Here is a 21,678-nt window from a genome sequence, read left to right as displayed (position 1 = left end):
AGGAAAACAAAGAAAACCCTCCAAGGAAAGGTGTGCCAATGAGTTTCATCTGCTGACCAGTCTGGAAAATACATGGACAGAAACTGCTTTTATAGCTCTCTTTACCCTACACCTCGGAGAAAGTCTATAACACATTCATGAGTCCCTGGCACAATTTTGGTAACTTAAGCTGGGCAATTTTAAAGACTTAGGATATAGTGAACCAAATATCAAAGAACTGTGAAAAAATAGTAGCAGTAGGCAAGAGAGAGAAATTGGCCATCAGAGTAAATTCACCAACATTATCAGATGCCTAGATACCAGCAAAAAATTACAAGTCCTACTAGGAAACACTAAGAGATGGACGAGCCAAGGAACAAATCAAATATCCTGAAGAGATTCAGGATTTGAAACAATTAATTAATGATAATCACACAACTCTCCCAAATCATTTTAAAGAATGCAAAGAAAATATGACTAAAGAGATAATGGATAGTAAGAAGACACAGGGTGGGCATAAAATACAATCTGAAGATCTGCAAAGAAAAATAACTGACCTTGTGGGAATGAAAGATATGATGGATGAGATTAAAAATACATTAGAGGCACATAGAAGCAGATATGAAATGCTTGAAGACAGAATTAGTGATTTTGAAGATGAATATCTGAACTGGAAGACAGGAGAAAAGAAAAAGAAGAGAATGGGAAAAATGGAACAGGGTCTCAGGGAATTGAATGACAGCACGAAATGCAAAAACATAAACATTACTGGCATCCCAGAAGGAGAAGAAAATGGAAAAGGGGCATAAAAACTATTTGAGGAAATAATGACTGAAAACTTCCCTCCCCTTATGAAAGACAAAAATATTAATATCCAAGAAGGACAACACACCCCAAACAGAATAAACACAAACAGACCTACACCAAGATACCTACTATTCAGAATGGCAATAACAGAAACAAAGATTTTGAAAGCAGCAAGAGAAAAGCAAAGCATGACATACAAGGCAAACTCAATATTATTAAGTGCTGACCTCTCATCAGAAGCCATGGAGGAAAGAAGGAAGTGGCACAATGTACAATGTATTTAAGGTACTGAAAGAGAAAAACCAAAGAAAAGATATTCCACGCAAACAGTAAACCAAAAAGAGCCAGAGTAGTGATACTAATATCAGACAAAATAGATTTTAAGTGCAAAACTGTTAGAAAGGATGAAGAAAGTCGTTATATATTAATTAAAGGGGCAATTCACCAAGAAGAAATAACTAAATATTTATGTACCTAACCTGAGTGCTCCAAGATATATGAGGCATACACTGGCAAAACCAAAGGGAGAAATAGATGCCTCTACAATAATAGTTGGAGACTTCAAAACATCACTCTCAGTACTAGACAGAACATCTGGACAGAGAATAAATAAAGAACTTGAATAATATGATAAACTGACTAGACCTAACAGGCATCTACAGAGCATTGCACTCCAAAACAGCAGGATATTTTTAAACACTCATGGATCCTTTTCCATAAACCATATGTTGGGTCACAAGACAAGTTTCAATAAATTTCTAAAATGACTGAAATTATACAAAACACTTTCTCTGATAATAACAGAAAAAAAGCTGGAAATGAATAATGGACAGAAAAAGGAAAAAGTCATAAATATATGGAGATTATATAACACACACTTAAACAATCAGTGGGTCAAAGAAAATGCAATAGAATTCAGCAAATATCTTGAGATGAATGAAAATGAGGACACAACATATCAAAATATATGGGACATGGCAAAGGCAGTGCTGAGAGGGAAATTAATCTTCAAAGTTTACATTTAAAAAGAAGAAATCTTTTTTTAAAGAAAAAGAAACAAAAAAGAAGAGCTAAAATTGATGTTCTAACTGCACACCTGGAAGAACTAGAAAAAGAACAACAAACTAATCCCAAACCAAGCTGAAGAAAAGAAATAGTAAAGATCAGAGTAGAAATAAATGAAATTGACAACAAGAGAAAAAACATAGAATCAACAAAACCAAAAGTTGGTTTTTTGAGAGAATCAACCAAATCAGCAAACCCTTAATAGATGGACAAAGAAAAAAAAAAAAAGAAGACACAAAATAAAATCAGAAATGAGAGGGCATTACCACTGACCCCACAGATAAAAGAGAGGTCATAAGAGGATACTAGAACAACTGTATGTCAAAATACTAGAAAATGTAGATGAGACCGACAAATACATAAAAACACATGAACTACCTACACTGACTTCAAATGGAAGACCTCAACAAACCAATCACAAGCGAAGAGATTGAAACAGTCATCAAAAACCTCCCAAAGATGAAAAGCCTGGAATCAGATGGCTTCAGAGTTGAATGCTACCAATCATTCAAAGATGAACTAAAACTAATCTTGCTTAAGCGCTTTAAAAAAAGTGAACAGTAAAGCATGCTACCAAACTCATTCTATGCAGCCACCATCACCCTAACGCCAAAACCAAACAAAGATCCTACAAAAAAAGAAAATTACCAACCATTATTTCCAATGAATATGGATGCAAAAATCCTCAACAAAATACTCGCAAACAGAATCCAAAGCACATCAAAAGAATTATATACCACAATCAAGTGGGCTTTATCCCAGGTATGCAAGGGTGGTTCAACACAAGAAAATCAATTAGTGTAATAAACCACATTGATCAATTAAAGAAAAAAAATCATATGACCCTCTCAATAGATGCAGAAGGGGCATCTGACAAAACACAGCACCTTTTCTTGATAAAAACACTTCAAAAGATAGGAATAGAAGAAAGCTTTCTCAATATGGTGAAGTGCATATATGAAAAACGCACAGCGAGCATTGTACTCAATGGTGAAAGATTGAAGGCTTTCCCACTAGCATCAAGAATAAGACAAAGATACCCACTGTCACATTATTCAATACTGTGCTAGAAGTTCTAGCTAGAGCAATTCGACTACACAAAGAAATAAACGGCACCCCAAATAGGAAAGGAAGAAGTAAAACTTTCAATATTTGCTGATGACACGATCCTATATCTAGAAAATCCTGAAACTTTCACAACAAAGTTACTAGAACTAAAAGACAAGTTCAGCAAAGTGGTGGGATACAAGGTTAATGCTCAAAAAAACAATAATGTTTCTACACTCTGCTGATGTGCAATCTGAGGAGGAAATCAGGGGAAAAAATTCCATTTATATTAGCAACTAAAGCAATCAAATATTTAGGAATAAACTTAACCAAGGACACAAAAGACCTGTATTCAGAAAACTACAAAACATTACTAAAAGAAACTGAAGAAGACTTAAATAACTGGAAGGACATCCATGTTCACAGACTGGAAGACTAAATATCATTAAATTGTCAATTCTACCCAAACTGATTTACAGATTCATTGCAATCCCAATAAAAATCCCAACAATCTTTTTTACAGAAATCTATAAGTCAATAATAAAATTTATTTGGAAGGGTAAGGGGCCCCAAATAGCAAAAAAAAAAAAATCTTAAAAAAGAAGGAAGAAGTTAGAAGACTCACTTCCTGACTTTAAAGCATATTATTTAGCTACAGTGGTAAAAATAGCATGGCATAAAGACAGAAAGACTGACTACAGAACTCAATCAAGAACTCAGAAATTGACCCTCAAATCCGCAGTCAAACAATTTTTGACAAGGCTGTTAAGCCTACCCAGCTGGGCCAGAACAGTCTATTCAACAAATGGTGCTAGAAGAACTGGACAGCCATTTCCAAGAGAAAGAAAGAAGACCCCTATTTCACACCTTATACAAAAATTAACTCAAAATGGATCAAGGACTTAAATTTTAAAACAACAAACATAAAACTCCTAGAAGAAAATGTAGAAAAACATCTTCAAGATTCTATAGTAGGTGGTTGTTTCTTAAACCTTATGTCCAAAGCACAAGTAACAAAAGAAAAACTAGATAAATGGGACCTCCTCAAAATTAAACACTTCTCACCTCAAAGGCCCAGACACAGAGTACTACATATTGGATGATTCCATTTATATAAAATGTAAATATATAATAAATCAATTTATAAAGGTGAAAGGAGATTAGAGGTTATGTAGGTCTGAGGAAGGAATGCTAAGGTGTGTGGAGTCTTTCTTTCAGGAGTAAAGAAATTGCTCTAAAATTTTTGAGATGATGAAGTACAACATTGTGATTTTACAAAAAGCCATTGATTATACACTTTGGGTAGAACAGTCAGAAACAGCAGTGATTAAAAGTGGGGGAAGCATAGAGGGATTCAGAGGTGAGGAATTTCCTTGTTTGTCTGTTTTATGTTTATTTTTATTACTGAAATAATGAAAATGCTCTAATAATGACTGAAGTGATGAACACACAACTATGTGATTATAGCAAATACCATTGATTGTATATTCTGGATGAATTATATGCTTATTAATATGTATTAACAAAATCGATTTATTTTAAAAAGAGAACAAAGAAAACATACCTTGAAGAAGAAAATAAATATAAATTGAACTTAAAAAGGAAGACTGAAAATACAGGAACACTGAAAATACAGTTAAAAATAGCTAAATCTCCCCAACTTGAGTACTTCTGGCTTTTCATAGAAGTGCTTACCTCCCTGGAATTCCTCTTGTTGACCCTGGAATCTCCGGTACAGGCCGGTGTCTTAGCAGGAAAGATCGGGATGGTCTTGAAACCAACTTGCTACGACTTCTCATAGGTACTAAGTTTGGTGAGGATGGAATATACAAATCATTTACAACCATTTCTCCTTGAAATTGAAAGAAAGGGGATGGTGGTGAACTTTCTAATAAACTATTAGGTCCATTTCCAGAATTTGCTTCTGATACTGAACAGGAGGAAGGGGAAGAAAGACATTCTGGATCTGCTGCAGGTAGCTTGCTAAGATTTTCTGAGATCAAATAATCTTCTTCTGTTTGTTCTTCTTCAGGTGTGCAATACACAGCCTTCTTTGAATTCAGAGATTCTGTTGTAATATTTTCACTACCAAGAAAAGAATCTTGAAAAGAACCCAAATTCAGGTGTGGTTCTTCTCCTGGAATGAGGAAGTGGTGTTTAGGAGGAGACAATTTATCATCTGATTTAGGAGATTGGCTGTTTTCTACACTAACAGTATTTTGATCAAGATTTTCTGTAATAGTGTCCAACTGTATTGGGCTAGGTACCTGAACGCTAACAGAATCTGAAAGTTCTAAGCCGGCATTCTGATCAGATGATAAAGTATGGCCATTTTTTGAAGTTTCATCATTCTTCTTTGTTTTGTGAACATTTGCATATATTGGGATATCTTTCATTTTTGATAAGATTATCTGTAACTGTTTAAGGATCCTCCTACGGTGACCCGTAGGTGATATTCCAATTTTGTGCAGCACGCTGTCATTTATTGATGCACAGTCCTTCACAGTATTAAAACCAAACTCTCGGAAATGTAAGAGATACTGCTCCAAATTAATACTCATGAGGAAATCCTTGATATCAACATTTACTTCACTGGCTGCGGACATACTGGTGGCTTCATTACTAAGCTGAGTTATAAAAAACAGTACAGCAAGGCTCACAAACAAGAGGATGCACTTTTGTAATGGTTCTTCCTCTTATCACTTGCAACAGAAAAAATTCTCAAAGTTATTTTCTCCACAGTGATGGTTTTATATCCTTAAACCTGGAGGAAAAAATAGACTTAATTAGGACATTTCCATTATTAAAAACTAGTTTCACATCATGACTTTTTTTCTAAAGAAATTAAATAGATATTAAGGTAATCTAGACTCACTGAGAGTTTGGAATCTTTGTGCACTGGTTTGGATGCCCTATAATACCAATGCTAGGAAATGTATAGAAGAATAGTACAGAAATGCAATGGCGGTGTCAAAGTATGACTTGAAAATGACAAAAAAAAAATTTTAATGTAAAAAATGACTCATACACAAATATAGAATAAAATTATCATGGATAATTGGCACTGTCAAAAATTTTATTCAGCTCAAGGAGGTTAGGCTGATTTCAAAAGCATTTGTCGAACAGGTTTACAAAACCCACCAGGAAAGGAATTTTTTTGCCAATGTGTCAGAATGACACTGCTAGTTCAGATTAGGGGAAAGAAAAAACAAAACTGGTTAATATCTTCCAGGGCAACAAAAACATAATCTATGGGGCTACCTATTCTAGAGGACAAAAATTTAAAAGCTAACAGGTAACTTCACAGTGTCTAGACTCTAATCAAAAAGTAAACAGCAAAGTCAAGCACAGGAATTAGAATTAAATATCCCTAGGGTGGGTTTGTTAAATAATACCTCCAAGCCTTCATTGAAAGAATATGTTGTACACTCTCTTTTGATTTCCAAAGATTAGATTTTTTTCTTCATATCTAAATATAATCACCTTTACCCTTTCTTTCAAAGACTCTCTTAAAAATTGTTTAGTGCACATTTCTCAGTTCAATGGCTTTCATTTCAAAAAAGCTGTATTATATGTAAATGATACTGATGTACAAGATAAGATTAACTGAATAATTAGCAAATTCCTATACACTAGATAACAGGAAATAAGCTATTATGAAAGTAAAAGGAAAAGGTTTAAAGGTTACATTTTCCTCCAATGTACACAGAAGATTAATATAGGTTCATTTTTCACCCGAACAACAAAATTAAACATTTTATGAAGTCAACCAGCGCCAACAAGATGCTGGTAAAACAGGTGTGTTCAGTTTGTGAAAATGCATGCGTGCCATTTTCTCTATATTACACTTCAATAAAAAGAAAAAAGTACAGAGTATGCATAATATCCATATATTGAAGTAATAAAATGAGATACACCCAAGCAAGGTAAATTCAGGTAGGAAATGCCTTTATCATTAACGTCAATTAGATATTCTGTGTCACATCAACAGAGCTAAATTTTTACACACAAAAAAAAGTTAGGCCTCAACACTATACCCAACAAAATAAATGTATAGTTTGCTTACCACAAAATGGAAATAATGATTCCCAATGGAATAAGTGGGTGTATAATTTACACACTTATAGACATGTCAATTGCTCAATCATTTTAGAAGAATAGAAGTAATTTTATTCTTGTAACATTCTTTTGTAATAAATTACAAAAAGTCTGAGTCTTGCTTACTAGCCTCCACAGAAACTTGACAAAGGATTAATAGAACAAAAACGATTTTATTACAAAATAAGCACACCTTGAGAAGTCTCTTCCCTACTATAGATATGGCACTCTCACCACCCAGGCACCCAACCATAAAGCTTGGAGAGCATCCCCAGTTCCTTCCTTGGCTGACCCTCCACATCCAAGGAAGCATGCATGCTCCTGATTTTACCTCTCCTTCCTCCCTGCCCTTGCCACTATTCAGACCCTTTCTTAATTGTCCTACTACAATAGTCTCTGAACAAATCTTCCAGCCCAGTCTCCATCTATCAGTGAACTATCTAAAATTCAAATTTGGCATGTCATTCCACATTCTTAAAGTCTAACCTCCTTTTCATGGCCTACCACAATCTGGTCTCTGCTTAACAGTAATAATAATAGCAGCTAATCTTGATGCAAACAATGATTACGTGTCAGGCACCAAACCTCATGTGCTGTGTATTAACTCCAGCCTCCATGTTCAACCCACCAGTCTACCAACATCCTTCACTCATAATTAATTATCTTTCTCCCAAGGCAGCTAATTGTTTAACAGTCCCTATAACTTTTGCATACGCCATATCTGCTGGCAAAGTCTATATATTTTGCAAAATCCTATGTACCTTTTAAAATTCTGAATAGGCAAGTATTATCTCCTCTGTGAAGGCTTCTTATGAACCCTGAAATAGAATGAATCAATCCTTCCTCCATATACATCTATAACTAGTATTCCAGAACTTTGCACAGTTCTTGGAATATTAATCTCTAAGAGATGGGAAAAAGGCTGGTAGAGACAATAGAAGTGGTTGAAAGGTCAATTTTGTAATTTTTTTTTGGTGACTGTGCACACATTTGTTTATGTTTTTAGTACACAAAGGCTTTTCCTTCCTTTGGACTACACACACATATTTCCTGGTGGCTGAATCAAAGATGGACACATCAAATGCTTTGCCAAAACCATCCCTCTCTTATCACTAGACAAGCTGAATATGGCTAATTGAACCTTATCCCTTTATATGACACAAAAGTTTCCGAAAGCCCTACAATCTACTCTTCACTTTAATGTCTGCTCTGTCCAATAATCACCTGATTTTTAAAATATCTAACCACCCAAGGGTGTTCATGGGTCCAGTTCTTTCCTTAAAAGGGGCATTTCTAGCCCCCACAGAATAAGTAGATGCAAAGAGAAAGGCATGCCTAACTCTAAAAAATTCCACAGTGTATACAGGTACCATAATATGAAGCTGAAATCCTCTACATTTGACCTCCACTTGGATTTACTGGCCTGTCTACCATGCTGTAAGTCAGTGGCTCTCCAGGTACTGGTCTGTGGATCTGCTGTAGCAGCAACAACTGCTGATGATAGGGTCCAAAAATCTGCATTTGTAACACAAACCACAGATGATTTGGATGTGCAATCAAATTTGGTAATTACAGCTCTAAAATCTTTTAAATCTCCCTCCCATACATGCTTTATACCTTCTCTTCTAAGCCCAAACTCATCACTCTCCTCCCCTTGGGTGGAATGCCCCTCCTACCACATTGCCTACATGTGTGGAGTCAGGCTAGGTTTGAATCCCACCTCCGCCACTTTCTAGAAGTATAAACATAGTCACATGTCTGTGTCTCTGTTTCTTTACCTATAAAATGAAAACATTCAAAAGTACCTCAATGTTGGTAAAGATTAAATAAGATAGTCCATTGTAAGTGTTAAAACTGTGTCTAGGACATTTTAAGTGTTCAGTAAACAAGTACTTGATCACTGTAATTATTTTCATCATTACAGTTTGAATTTCCCCTGAGCTGAAATTTTTTCCATTCTTTGAATGTTATTTCCTTACAAGGTCTCTACTGAAAAAGAAATAAACTCTCCTCTGCATTCCTATAGCATTTACTTCCTAGAACATTTCATCACATTCTGTTTCATTTCCTAGTAACTTATAGAGGCAAGATAGTATACTGCAAGTGTTAAGATGTGGAGCTAGAGAGCCTGGGTCATGTCCAAGTTCCTCTAGCTAATTGCTGTGAGCTTGGACAACTATTTAACTGCTCTAAACTCTGTTTGAGAATTAAATGAGCGAACATATGCAAAATGCTTAGAACTCTAACTGGTACACAGTAAATGTTAAATGCATGCTTTTATCTTTATTATTTTATTATTTTTGCATAACAAATTTTGCCAAGATGATGACCAGCCCATATAAGCTGCCCAATAAATGTTTGTTTATAAACATAGAGCAGGATATATATCTATATATATAGATAGATAGATAGATAACATGCAGATGTTATTCTGCATATATAATGCACAGTATGTGTTTAGAGAATGTATGAATAGTTGGCATTACAGATGTGGGTATGCATTTGCCCATCCTATCCTGACCCATTTCGATGAGGAAAGCAAGGTGAAAGAGAAGTAACATTTATGAGCACTTGCTACATGCCAGATTTGTGATATCACTACTTAGTAAATATCATCTTATTATTTTATTCAGCTCTCCCTTGAAAATATATCCTGTATCCAGCTACTTCTCACCACCTGTCCTACTCACATGCTAACCACTGTAATAGCTTCCTACCTGATACCATGATTCTATTCTTTCCCCCATCCTTATATAGTATATTCTTTTTACAGCAGCAAGAATGATTAATTTTATAACAAAAGTCAGACCATGTCACTCTCCTTTTCAAAACCGGCCAAAGACATACCCCTCCACCCTCCCACACACACACACAATTAGAAAAGATCCAAAGTCCTTGCCACAGCCTACAGGGACCTATGTGGTCACCCTGAGACCTCCCGACTTCTCCCTCCCTGATGACCCCCTCCAACACACCACGTCAGCTACACTGGCCTCAGTCCTGTCCCCACCTCATGGCCTAAGTTCTTGCACTTCTTCAAACCTTTTTCCCCAAGATATACCCATGAGTCACTCCAACACTTTAGTAGGTCTCTGCCCAAATGGGGCCTCTTAAGAGGGGTCTTCCCTCACCCCTTTATGCACACAAGCATGCTTTGTGACTCCCTCCCCTTGACCAGTGTTGGGCATAAAGTAGATGCTCAATAAATGTTTACGGAATAACTTCATCCCAGTTTGGGGGTGTTTTAAGATGAGAAGCAGAAAGCTTAAATAAACGTAATTTTAAATTTTTGTCTATTTAAGTCACCAAGCTGGTAAGGATTTCCACAGTCCATCTAACTACAAAGAGAGGTCCCAAATCAGGAGAGTTGGGAGGGAAGAGGAAAAACAGGATCTGCTGGAAGCACTCCAAACCATCTATGGGGCTTTTAAAAACTCATGGGTTGGCACAGCCTTCCCCCTCCCACTGCCTCAATTGAGTAAAAGCCCCTGTTTCCAATGACGCTTTGTCATATTCCCCAGTTGTACTAGAAAGGAAATGATTGAAAACTATAGGGCACTTAAGACAAATTCAATTTTGACAACTTCTGAAATCATCTTTGCCTGACTCCAATATCTTATATGGAAAAACAATCAAATTCAGTCATATATTTAACTTACTAAAAAAGTATACCATTTTAAAATCAGAAACATAACCTTTGAATAGTTAGAAACTGAAAATTTGTTGAAATAGGCTTAAAAAATCATTGGCATGTAAGACTGAAAGGAACCTTAGAAAATATCTACCAAATAAAAAAGACTAGGATGTTATACCTTTCAATATAATCAAGAGAAACTTTATAGATTCTAGTAACAATGAGAGTTTGACATATTCCAGAACAGCAGTTTCCAAAGTATGGAACTATCTTTCAGAAGGAGATACAGAGATGTGTGAAAAAATGCCTCTGCTGGTCACTATGATTGAGTGGTACAAGTAGACAAGAACCAGGATTATACAACATCCTATAATGACAACTAAACTAGAGGCCTCAGATATAATTTTTACTCCTCCAACTCTCTACAACTACTCAGCTCCCTATGTGGTACCTGGCACTACTGATGGAAAAACTGGAAAGGGTCTCTACCTCCAAACTGATGATAAACTTATTGGGGAGAAAAAGCTAATAACTTGAAAAACTAGGGATGTCTATACTGATAAGACACAGCTACAGGTCATACAGAAGTTCACCTTTGCTTCAGCACAGAATATATTCAAAAGAATTGGGTGTTATTTATATGTCAAGCAAACTCCAAGATATTAACTCCCAAGTATTCATAAAGATAACCTGTTCACCCACAACCACACAAAAGAGGAAGTGGTTTTGAGAAAATAAGCTAGTTGATAGTAATATTCCGTCCCACAGTATAAAGCAGACTGCAAAAGGTCAAAGATCAAGACTCTTAACTTATTGATCTAGCCTGCAAGCTTTGCCCCCAGTAAACTGTAAAACTGGCAGTTTGGCATTCCTTTCTACCTACCTTAGCTGAATCATTCTCCATTAGTCTTATGTTGCTAAAAATAAATAGGTAATATTTGTTGTGTTTATAAACCATTTGTCTTTTAATCTAATATAATCCTCACAGCTGCCTAGAAAGCAAGCCCCGTGCCCAAATTCACATAGCAGATAAAGGAGCCAGAATTCCAAGAATGGAACTCCACGGCCTGGTGCTATTAATTTTGACACCTCTTAATAGGTAAACAATAATTAATAGTAGAGAGGTAAATTCTTCCTATTTTTCTTCTCATTTCATTGCTTAGCTCTTCATAAGCACTAGTATTCACTAAGGAAATGCTGCTTAAACATAACATGAAGGCAAGTTCAAGACTTATACATTTTTTGGATTGATTAAATACAGAAGTCAACATTCGTATATATTTGATAACTTGAGACATAAGAGCCAATCATAACTTAAGGGAAAACACCTTTGACTACAGAGTATAAAACATTTTATATTATTATAAATTATTTTATATCTATATTGTAGAAATAAAGCTAATACTAGAATATAGTAAAATGCAACAATATGAATTCAAAATCAAATAATCAAATATGACCAAAATAATTATTCACTGTTCACCACAATAGCCAGTAGTGAACACAAAAGCCAGTTGTGATTACTAGAAATCTTTTTAATAGAAGAGAAAGTATGGATACAAAAAGATATTTCACCATGGTCTTGAAGGTTTGACTTTAAATATGATGCAAAAGGAAAGAGGGAGTTACACAGGAAGACATGGGCCAACCTCTCAGCTTTTACTCAAATTAATCTCCTTGTGTGTGATGTTTGTGATGTTTAATTGCATTTATCAGCTAGGTTATGGTGTCCAGTTGTTTGGCCCATAAGCACTGGCCTGATTGTTATTATAAAGGCATTTCATAGATGGATTTGCACCCATAATTAGTTGATTGCATCTACAGCTTATTTTATCTTCAACTAACAAAGGAGACTGACTTCAGCAATGAAGAGTGTCTCCCCATCCAATCAGTTGGAGGTAGCAAGAGCCAGAACTGAGGACTTTAAAAGTCAGAAAAAATATTTTCTGCCTCTAGTTCAGCCAGTCAGCTTCTTCTGGGGAATTCAACTTCAACTTCATCAGATTTCCCAATCTGTGGCCTGCCCTACAGAATCTGAATTTACCAATCCTTACAGTTGTGTGAGCCAATTTCTATAATAAATCTCATTATATATATCCAATTGGTTCTGTTTCTCTGGAAAGTCCCCATTAATACAATCTACATACCTGGACACTTTTTACTCTTTTTGGAGGCCAATTCAAGTCTTACATGTCCAGTACCAACAAATCCATAAGGTTTCCCTTACTATTCCAACCCTCATGAATTCCATCCAGGCAGTAGCATAGTCATGCTGCCTGAATTCCAATCCAGGCTTCCCCATTTACTGTGTACTTTGATTCAGTTGTTTCACTTCCCTGAAGCACAGATTCTTCATCTGATGTTAATTCAGTAAAAGACAGACTGTGTCAGGATAGCGAGAATGATGATTTTGCCAGAAGACTTTAGAGTTGGACCACAGAGCACAGTGATTTCTCCTGGGAGCACTGGAGTCAGACCACAGAGGTATTGATCCCAGCTCTGCCATTTGCTAGGTGCATGAAAAGTTTCCTTTATTTCTCTATCCCTCAATATTGTCATCATTAATCAGGGATGATAATAGTACCTAACTTGCAGAGCATTTTGAGGATGTAATGAGTGAATTCACATAAAGATTAGAGAACAGCAACTAGCAAGCAAAAAGCATTTTATTAGTGTCTGCTAGATGGAGGAAAACTGAGGTCTAAGTCGAAAATAGCCAGGTTCTGGGCAAAACCACTTTATGTCTTAGATCAAGGAGAAAGGGTTATTCTAAATTATATTTTTATTATTTTACTGTACAATCAGAAAACCAGCTCTTTCAAAATCTATAATTTAATATCCATTGCCACATCCTAAAAAGGTAGTGGTAATTCTTTCCTTATTATGAAAAGTTAGTAGTAGCATAGGTAATACCTAGGTTTAACTCTTGTAGATATTATCTCAATAGTTAATTATTTTTAATAATGGTTTCTAATCTCCTTGGCTTCAGTCTTTTCTCTTTCAAGGTGCCCATCTACATTTTAAGTTAATTGGCTAAAGTTTGAAACTTGTTTTAAATTCTAAATGAGAGATCTTTAAAGTTGAGCCAAAATTCTTATGTAACAAGGAACAAGATTCCTATAAGAGCAGAAGGACGGTATTGGGGATTGAACTGTGTACCCCAGAAAAACATGTTCTTAATCTTAATCCATTCTTGTGAGTGTGAACCCATTTGTAAATGGGATCGTTGAGAATGTTCTTGGTTAGTGTGTCCAGACTGAAAGAGGATGTGTTTTAGTGCAATATGGTGAAGTCCTTACAAGCAAAGGAAACTGGACATGGAAGAGAAGCCACAGGGAGCATCTAGAAGTTAGACATCAACAGAACTGGATGAGAAAGAAGATGCCTCCATGTGCATCACCATGTGACCAAAAAGTCATGGAATGTCAAAAAGTATGGATCCCAGAGGAAACGATCCTGCTAGCCTCTGAAATCTATAAGTCAACAAATGCCTGTTGTTAAGCCAACCCATTATATGATATTTGTTTTAGTAGGCAGTAAACTAAAACAGGGGTATAATGGAAAGGAATAAGTCAAAGCCTGCATCACTATAAAGGACCCACTCATATGAGTGCAGGACTGCTGTCATCTCCTACCTTCTGCTATACTGTCCAGCTGCTGTTCTGTGCCAATCCACTCCTACCCTTCTTTACAGTGTAGGCACATCTGTAATCTGACAGCTGAAAGGAGACACAACCAGATTCCTTAGAACTCTTGACCTGAGTACCCACCACTATTGTTCAGAATCCTGTTCCATTTCATGTTACACTGTACATAGCTTGAATGTTTAATGCATTCAGATCAAAAACCTGTACAGTATTATACCTCAAAAAAAAGATGTTAAAATGTATATTTATATATGCACTTTTTTGTAACATATACACTACATTTCTATTTTAAATTTTAGTACAAACATATACTTTACCATTTCCCTGAATTTGTTACATTTTTAGACTAACAACCAGATGTTTCAAAATAGCCTACTGTGAACTGTTCCTCTCTTTGCATTTATAAATAGCACCCTGACCTCTTTTCCAACTGAATTTGAGAGCTTATTCCTATTGGTTCAGTAACTAGAAAATCTTCTTTTCTTATGAAAAGAGGGTATTCTCAGCAAATGTCTCCTAACTTATTGACACATTTATTTACATTTATTCATTCAACAAATATTTAAGGAACACTACTCTCTCCTAATAAAAGTCAGAAGTATTTGCAGTTTATCATAATAGTATCTATTATCGCATTTGCGAGCAGTGCTAACGGCTACAAAGAAAAGGAAGACACAATTTCTTCCCCCCAAGGTGTAAAATCTAAATGGTATTGTCAGACATGACTATAAGCAAAGGAAAATATCATGCATATGAACAATCAGTTCTTTACCACTCAGTAAATACTGGTAAAGAAGGAATGCTAACATATATGTGCATGAATCTGATGCACCCCAAAAAAGCACTGAAATAGTAATGATAAGAAAAATTAAATTTTGTGACCTTTCCTTTCACATGGTTTACATTTTAGTATTATCTTCATTACATAGAGAAGTGGCGCTATTATCCTTCATTAATGTGTAGAACTCCAAAAATCTCAAGCCAACACCATGAACTGTACAGCAAAATAACGCAACAATTAAGGGCTTTGAGGCTGGGACATCAGTGAAGGAGTCATGGAGCTGAGTTCCAAATGTTGTAGGAAGACATAATGGGTGGAGAATGTAGCATCTGAAGTAGAAGAAATGCCATAAAGGGGCTGAAAGGAAAATGTTTTCAGGCAACAGCAAGGAGACAAAAATAGCTAGGACCCACCGAGGATTCAACTAGTAATGGAAGATGAAGCCTGAAAGGGACGCTGGAGAGACTGTGGAGGTCCATGAGTAGCAGACTAATAAGTCTGAACTCCATCAAGATACGCAGAAAGTCTCAGCAACGCCTTTCACCATCTGCACCCCATGAGCCTGAGCCTAAACAGCATGACGACTATCCTTTTCCCGGACCATCCCTTAAACCAGAAAAAGGTTAAACCACTCTTTCCTCTTCCAAAAGTTATATATTGTACCCAATAGAATGCTTTTTAAATCCAATTTTGGGTGAGCCCAAGACTTATAAATTGTCTGAGTATGACCCTCTCTGCATGTATCTTCCTTTGCCCACCATTTTCATACATAGAATGGCAAGAGAAAAAATAATTCTTTCAGTGTCTTCATTTGGAGATTTTGCTCAAACAAATGGCTACTCCAACCCAGACTCCTTTGTTCCCTCCATAGCATGGGTAAAGACGAAAGCTTATGCTGAGCAAACACTGCAATCAAAGTTCACATATCTAATTTCTAAGTAGAAAAGATCATGTGAAGAGGATGTCATTGAGAATTATTTCAATAAGAAAATAAGTAAGCAAAATGGCTTAACCACCAGTATACTCTACTAGTATATAACGCTAGAATACTATTTAGACAATTAAAAATAACACATGAAAATAAAATAAGAAATTGCAAAGGTCCAGGGCTTTAAGAAAAGATTAAGATAATATCTCATGGCCACAAATCTCATACCAATTACATTTGGTAAAAGCTAAGAAATATTTCCAACACTCATAAGAAGTTCCATACCTAATTAATATTTTACAGGGAATTCCAAAATTCCCTATAATTTAATACGGGCAATGATTGAACTCAAAAAAATGAGTCAAAGAATAAGTGAAAAAAATAACTACTTAAAAGAAAACTATTAAAGCAACAACAATCATTTATAATTAACATTTTTATAGCCTCTTTAGTCAGACTTTCTCAAAGTTGGAGGAAAGCAGGGTGGAAAGTAACAAAACAAAATGCCTTCTTGGATATCATGAAGATCTCAGAATCCAAAGCAGGTTTTAAAAACTTCATACTTTTAATGTGTTAATCTAAGAATTCCCAAGAAAACTGCAATTCATTCTAATTTGATTTCTATGCTTAACGAAAGTAACAAAGAGTAGTTGAATATGAAAGTACCTACTAACACCTATGTGCTTAACACTCTGCTAAGAACTTCTGGTGATATTAGAAAAATAAGAATTTGTTTGTAAATGCACGATCAGCTTTTCCTTTCACGCTGAGCCCACATAAAATCTAAAAGGCTTACAGAGGAAGAAAAAAATACAAACATACACACCCACATAAATAAGTTTTAACAAATCATTTGATTTACCCTCTAGGTATATTTTAATTGAAATTAACTTGTGAGCACTGACAAATCAAGGCTATATAAACCACTCCAGGTGTTAAGAACCATGTTTAAAATGTGTGTCTTTTAAATATATGTTTGGAAAGAAGCCAGGGAGATATTTCCACTTCAGGCTCTAGCCTAGTTCCATGACCTACTTTACTTTTTTATTCTTTTCTAAACATTTTTAAACAGTGGAATGTCATGAGTACTTTGCCTCAGTATCACACTTAGAAGTGCATGAAAAGTCATAACTAAGAGTTTAGAGGTATTTCCTTTTTTTAAAAAAATTAGCTGCCTTTTTAAAGCAGTCATAATTTCATCTTCCAATTACTTATGGGCCACGTTCCATTAACTCGTGGGGTGTAGAGTGCTTAAGTGCAGGGAAATCAATACTGAGCCTTTAAATACAAAACTATTATTGGTAGGAACAATGACATCCGATGAAACGTATTTTTAAAAATAGCTCATTTTATAATACAAACACTCTTTTAAACCAAAAGGATATATTCCACTGAGTAGCAAATTTCAAGGACAAGGTTGTGAAAAAATGTTGCTATCACCATACCAACTTGCAACAGCCTAAAATGTCATTATTCCACACAAGCTAGTTTATCATTCTTTTGTATTTTTTTTCTAATTATCAAAGATTATGGCTTACAATATAATTTCATGAGGCCTTCCCTAAATAAAACAAAATTAAAATCAAAACAAAACAAAAACCTCCAGATCGCCATAATGAGGCGGGGGTGGGGGTGGGGGGTGTTTAAGAAAATAAGCCAGAATGAAATAGTAAAACTTACTTAAGTGATAGGAACACCCATTCTCCCAAAAGACGTGTCTCCAAAAGTAAAGGAGAAAGAGCAATCTGGTAAACTCGCTGCTTCCGACAGGTCCCTGTGTATGGTGTTGGGTTCAGGCAGGTGGAGGCCAAAGGATTGTAATTAAAGTTAATTAACAAGCCTTTCTTCCTTCAGAAAGAGTATAACAAGCAGGGTGCGGGGGAGCATAGACACCAGTGCAAAGTCATTATCTCAAACAAGTAAATAACTTGGTGCCTGAAACTCGCTAAAGGCAACTCCTTTTTAGGGGGGCGGGGGAGGTGGGCGGATAGGAGAGTCTAGTTGTCTGTCCGGACAGTCACCGTCCCGAGCCAAATCCCAGAAGTAAATTGAGTTTTTATTATCACTTACCGGCTTCTGGTTTCCTTTTAGACGCCCTCACGCGGGAGCGAACTCCAAGGAGTAAAAACCAGAGCCCAGCACTTTGCACTCAGGAAATTCACCCGTCAAAGCGCCGAAAAGCCCCTAAGCATCCTGAGACCGCCTCCCCCACCCGTCCTCTGCCCCGACCCCGCCGGCCGAGCCTACCCTCAAATTTGGGGTACTCGCCTTGCACGCGGGCCGCCGAGCCCAGATGGCGGGGCGGGGGCGCCCGGGCGCCAGCGTCCGTCGCTGCGCGGGTCGCTGGGTTGAAACTCCTCTGCCACAGGCGGCGGGGTCTGTTTCCCCGTTCCCGCCGGCTGCGCACAGCCGCCTCTGCTCCCCTGCGCCGGCCGCGCGGGCGGCGCTGTCACTGGGGCCCGAGCGCCGCGGCCGCCGCACCTGGAGGCGGGTAGCGCGGGCCGCGGACCCGCGCGCAGCTCCGGAAGCGCCGCGCCTGCCGCCGGCCTCCCGCCCAGGTGCTCCAGCGCCGCGCCTCGGTCGCTTCCTCTGGGCCCGCGGGGGCGGGGAGTCTACACCCGGCTGGGGCAGCCCGCGCTCAGCGGCTGGGCTGGCCGAGCCGGCCGCCCTGGTTCCGCAGCATAGTTGGGAGACTGACTCAATTCGCCGCCACTTGGCCGCGCCTGGCACCCTCACCACCTGGCGCACCTCGGCCGGGGAGCGCCCGGCCGGGCAGTGCTCGGGAAGTTGCGAGGGCGCGTCCCGGAGCCGAGGGCAGCGGCAAGGGCATTATCCTTCCCGGAGGGAGATGCCCATGACCCTTTCCTGGCTCCTGCTGGCCAGTTGTTTTGTCTGCCCACTAAGGAGGTTTGTAAGGTGGGCGGAACATCACCACGACTGATTATTAGTATTACCCTACTAAGTACCTTCCAGGTTTCCTCAGCGTCTCCCAAACTTACGCTCATCTGGGGTTTAATTTTCCCAGGCTGCTGCTTCATAAATTCTCATCCACTGGGCCCGAGAATCCATCTTTCCAACAAGCCCGCGGTGGTTAGGCTGAGCCCATTTGACTGGATTCTCCTTCACATCATTTATGTGAGGTAGGAATTAATATTCCTGTTTTCTAGTTTAAGAATTCTGAGAAGCGGAACAAGTTGCCCAAGCAGATATAGCTTTAAGGGAGTGATAAAGAGTCTCAATTTAAATCTGACAAAATTTCTTACATCATTTATGGTATGTGTCAGAAGGACATTGCTTTGTCCTAAAGTTATTTCATTTGGTAATATTATTAACATATTGGGCCTTTGTGCTTCTTTATAACAGTACTTAGATTCTTGATTATGATCTGTTACTTTTGTTTAAAAAACTATTGAGCACCTTCTTTGTGACAGTTTGAAGACACAGTGATTGGCAAATCAAGTTTAAGTCTTCTCTGGGAGTAAAATAAGGTTAACAGCTCTTAACCATAAAGCACATTAATGATGTAACAATAGAGTTGGGGAATGAAAGAAAAACATCACTTCCCCATTGAATGTACACATTCCTTTAAGATTTTTTCTAATTTTAGGCATCTTAATATATGAAAGAAACAAAAATTCAGGAAATATGGCAAAAATTATCTAATATTAATTGCTCATTAAGCATCAATTTAGGCAAACACCTAATATAGAATACATGCTTAATATATACAACTTTATGAATTCAAATTATTTTGCATTTTATGAATATGAACTTAACTGAGACAAAGAATTTAGCAGAAAACAGTTAATACATTAAACACAACTAGGCCTCACTCATGTCTATAGAGTATGAATTGTTTATTTTTAGTCCATACAGTGAGGCATTAAGTGAGCAAAGTAAACCAAAAATACTGATTTAATAAGAATCAGTTATGAAGATTTGTTTGCCAGTCAGGTTATATATTCTGAGTAATGTATATCTAAGCTAGACTTATTCCAAAATGGTATACTCCCATCTCTATTCACTAGAACTTTAGTGAAAGAGCAGGTAGAGCTGGGCCCTTGCCTGCCTTTGTAAAGTCTTTGCTTCTCTCCTCCCTTCTACCTAGAATGTACTCTGTTTATGAAAGTGGCAGTCTGAGAACATGGAAATCATCCTCTTCATACTGGTCTCCTCTCCTCTTTTCTCTTTCTCATCTCTTTCATGCTCCTCACATCATTTGTGGCAAACACTCACTGAGCACTTAAATGCTGGTCATTGTACCAAGTACTTTAAGAGCTCATTTAACTCTCTCAATAGCTCCTTGAGGAGATACTGTTGTTATCCCATGTTATAGATAAGAAAACTTAAGAAGAGGTTGGATAACTTAAACAAGTCAACTAAGTAGAACAATAAATGGAAGGAGAATTCCAACCTCCTCTGCTGCTGGACCCACCCTCAGCACTATATTACCTCTTAGGAAAAGCATACAGTACTGAGATTTAAAAGACCCGTGTGGAGCTGGCCCATGCACAGTGCTGATGCTCGCAAGGAGTGCCATGCCACACAGGGGTGTCCCCCGCGTAGGGGAGCCCCGCGCGCAAGGAGTGCACCCCGTAAGGAGAGCTGCCCAGCGAGAAAGAGAGTGCAGTCCTTGGGGAGGTGGACTTGGCCCAGTGGTTAGGGCGTCCGTCTACCACATGGGAGGTCCGTGGTTCAAACCCCGGGCTTCCTTGACCCGTGTAGAGCTGGCCCATGTGCAGTGCTGATGCACGCAAGGAGTGCCCTGCCACGCAGGGGTGTCCCCCGCGTAGGGGAGCGCCACGCGGAAGGAGTGCGCACCATAAGGAAAGCCGCTCAGCGTGACAGAAAGTGCAGCCTGTCTAAGAATGGCACCGCCCACACAGATAGCTGACATCAACAAGATGACTCAACAAAAAGAAACACAGATTCCCCTGCCGCTGACAACAACAGAAGCGGATAAAAAAGACAGCAAAAGGACACAGAGAACAGACAACCGGGGCGTGGGTAGGGGGGAAGGGGAGAGAAATAAATAAATAAATCTTTAAAAAAAAAAAAAGAAAGTGCAGCCTGCCTAAGAATGGCACCGCCCACACGGAGAGCTGACACAACAAGATGATCCAACAAAAAGAAACACAGATTCCCAGTGCATTGACAACAGAACTGGACAAAGAAGAAGATGCAACAAATAGACACAGAGAACTGACAACCAGGGGAGGGGAGGGGAGAGAAATAAATAAATAAATAAATAAATAAATAAATAAATAAATAAATAAATAAATCTTTAAAAAAATAAAATGTTAAAAATGTTAAAAATGAAAATAAATAAATAAATAAAAGCTTTGGGTTCAAAACTGAGCCCAACCAGGTAGGTTGTGGCATGTTGGACAAAAGAATTAACTTATCTGAGTCTTGTGTAGCACACCTAAATATAAGGAATAAAAATACCTGCAGTAGAGGGGAGCAAATGTAGCTCAGTGGTTGAGCACCTGCTTCCCATGTACTAGATCCTGGGTTCAATCCTCAGTACCTCCTAAAAAAATAAAACAAAAAAACAAAAAACCTATGGTAGGGCAAGTAAGGCTGTTCCAAAGATTCCTGCCTCCTAATCCCTAGAACTTGTTGGTTAATGTTTCCTAACATGGCAAAAGGGATTTGCAGATGTTATTAAATTAAGGATCTTGAGATGGAG

General features: G+C 37.7%; 1 protein-coding gene across 13 annotated transcripts in view; it reads right to left on the bottom strand.

The window, feature by feature from the left end:
• ARAP2 (ArfGAP with RhoGAP domain, ankyrin repeat and PH domain 2) overlaps positions 1–18,546 on the bottom strand; it is a 226,810-nt gene extending 208,264 nt beyond the window's left edge. For 4 of the 13 annotated variants that reach the window (XR_011649516.1, XM_058299900.1, XM_012525749.3 and 1 more), the window contains exons 1-2: positions 18,255–18,520; positions 4,594–5,662 (exon numbers count right to left, since the gene is read on the bottom strand). Coding sequence is in view for 11 of the 13 variants with exons in the window: in XM_058299900.1 (XP_058155883.1) it covers positions 4,594–5,504 (911 nt within the window). In the remaining 2 variants the exon portion in view is untranslated. Of the gene's footprint in view, positions 1–4,593; positions 5,663–8,366; positions 8,512–17,666; positions 18,026–18,056 lie in introns of those variants that run through there. The other 9 variants (XR_011649522.1, XM_058299917.1, XM_058299924.1 and 6 more) reach the window with 5 other exon arrangements.
• Positions 18,547–21,678: the final 3,132 nt, after the last annotated feature.

Source organism: Dasypus novemcinctus, chromosome 1 (genome assembly GCF_030445035.2).
Source record: "Dasypus novemcinctus isolate mDasNov1 chromosome 1, mDasNov1.1.hap2, whole genome shotgun sequence".
NCBI classification, from domain to species: Eukaryota; Metazoa; Chordata; class Mammalia; order Cingulata; family Dasypodidae; genus Dasypus; species Dasypus novemcinctus.
This window is presented reverse-complemented; position numbering and strand designations above follow the sequence as displayed.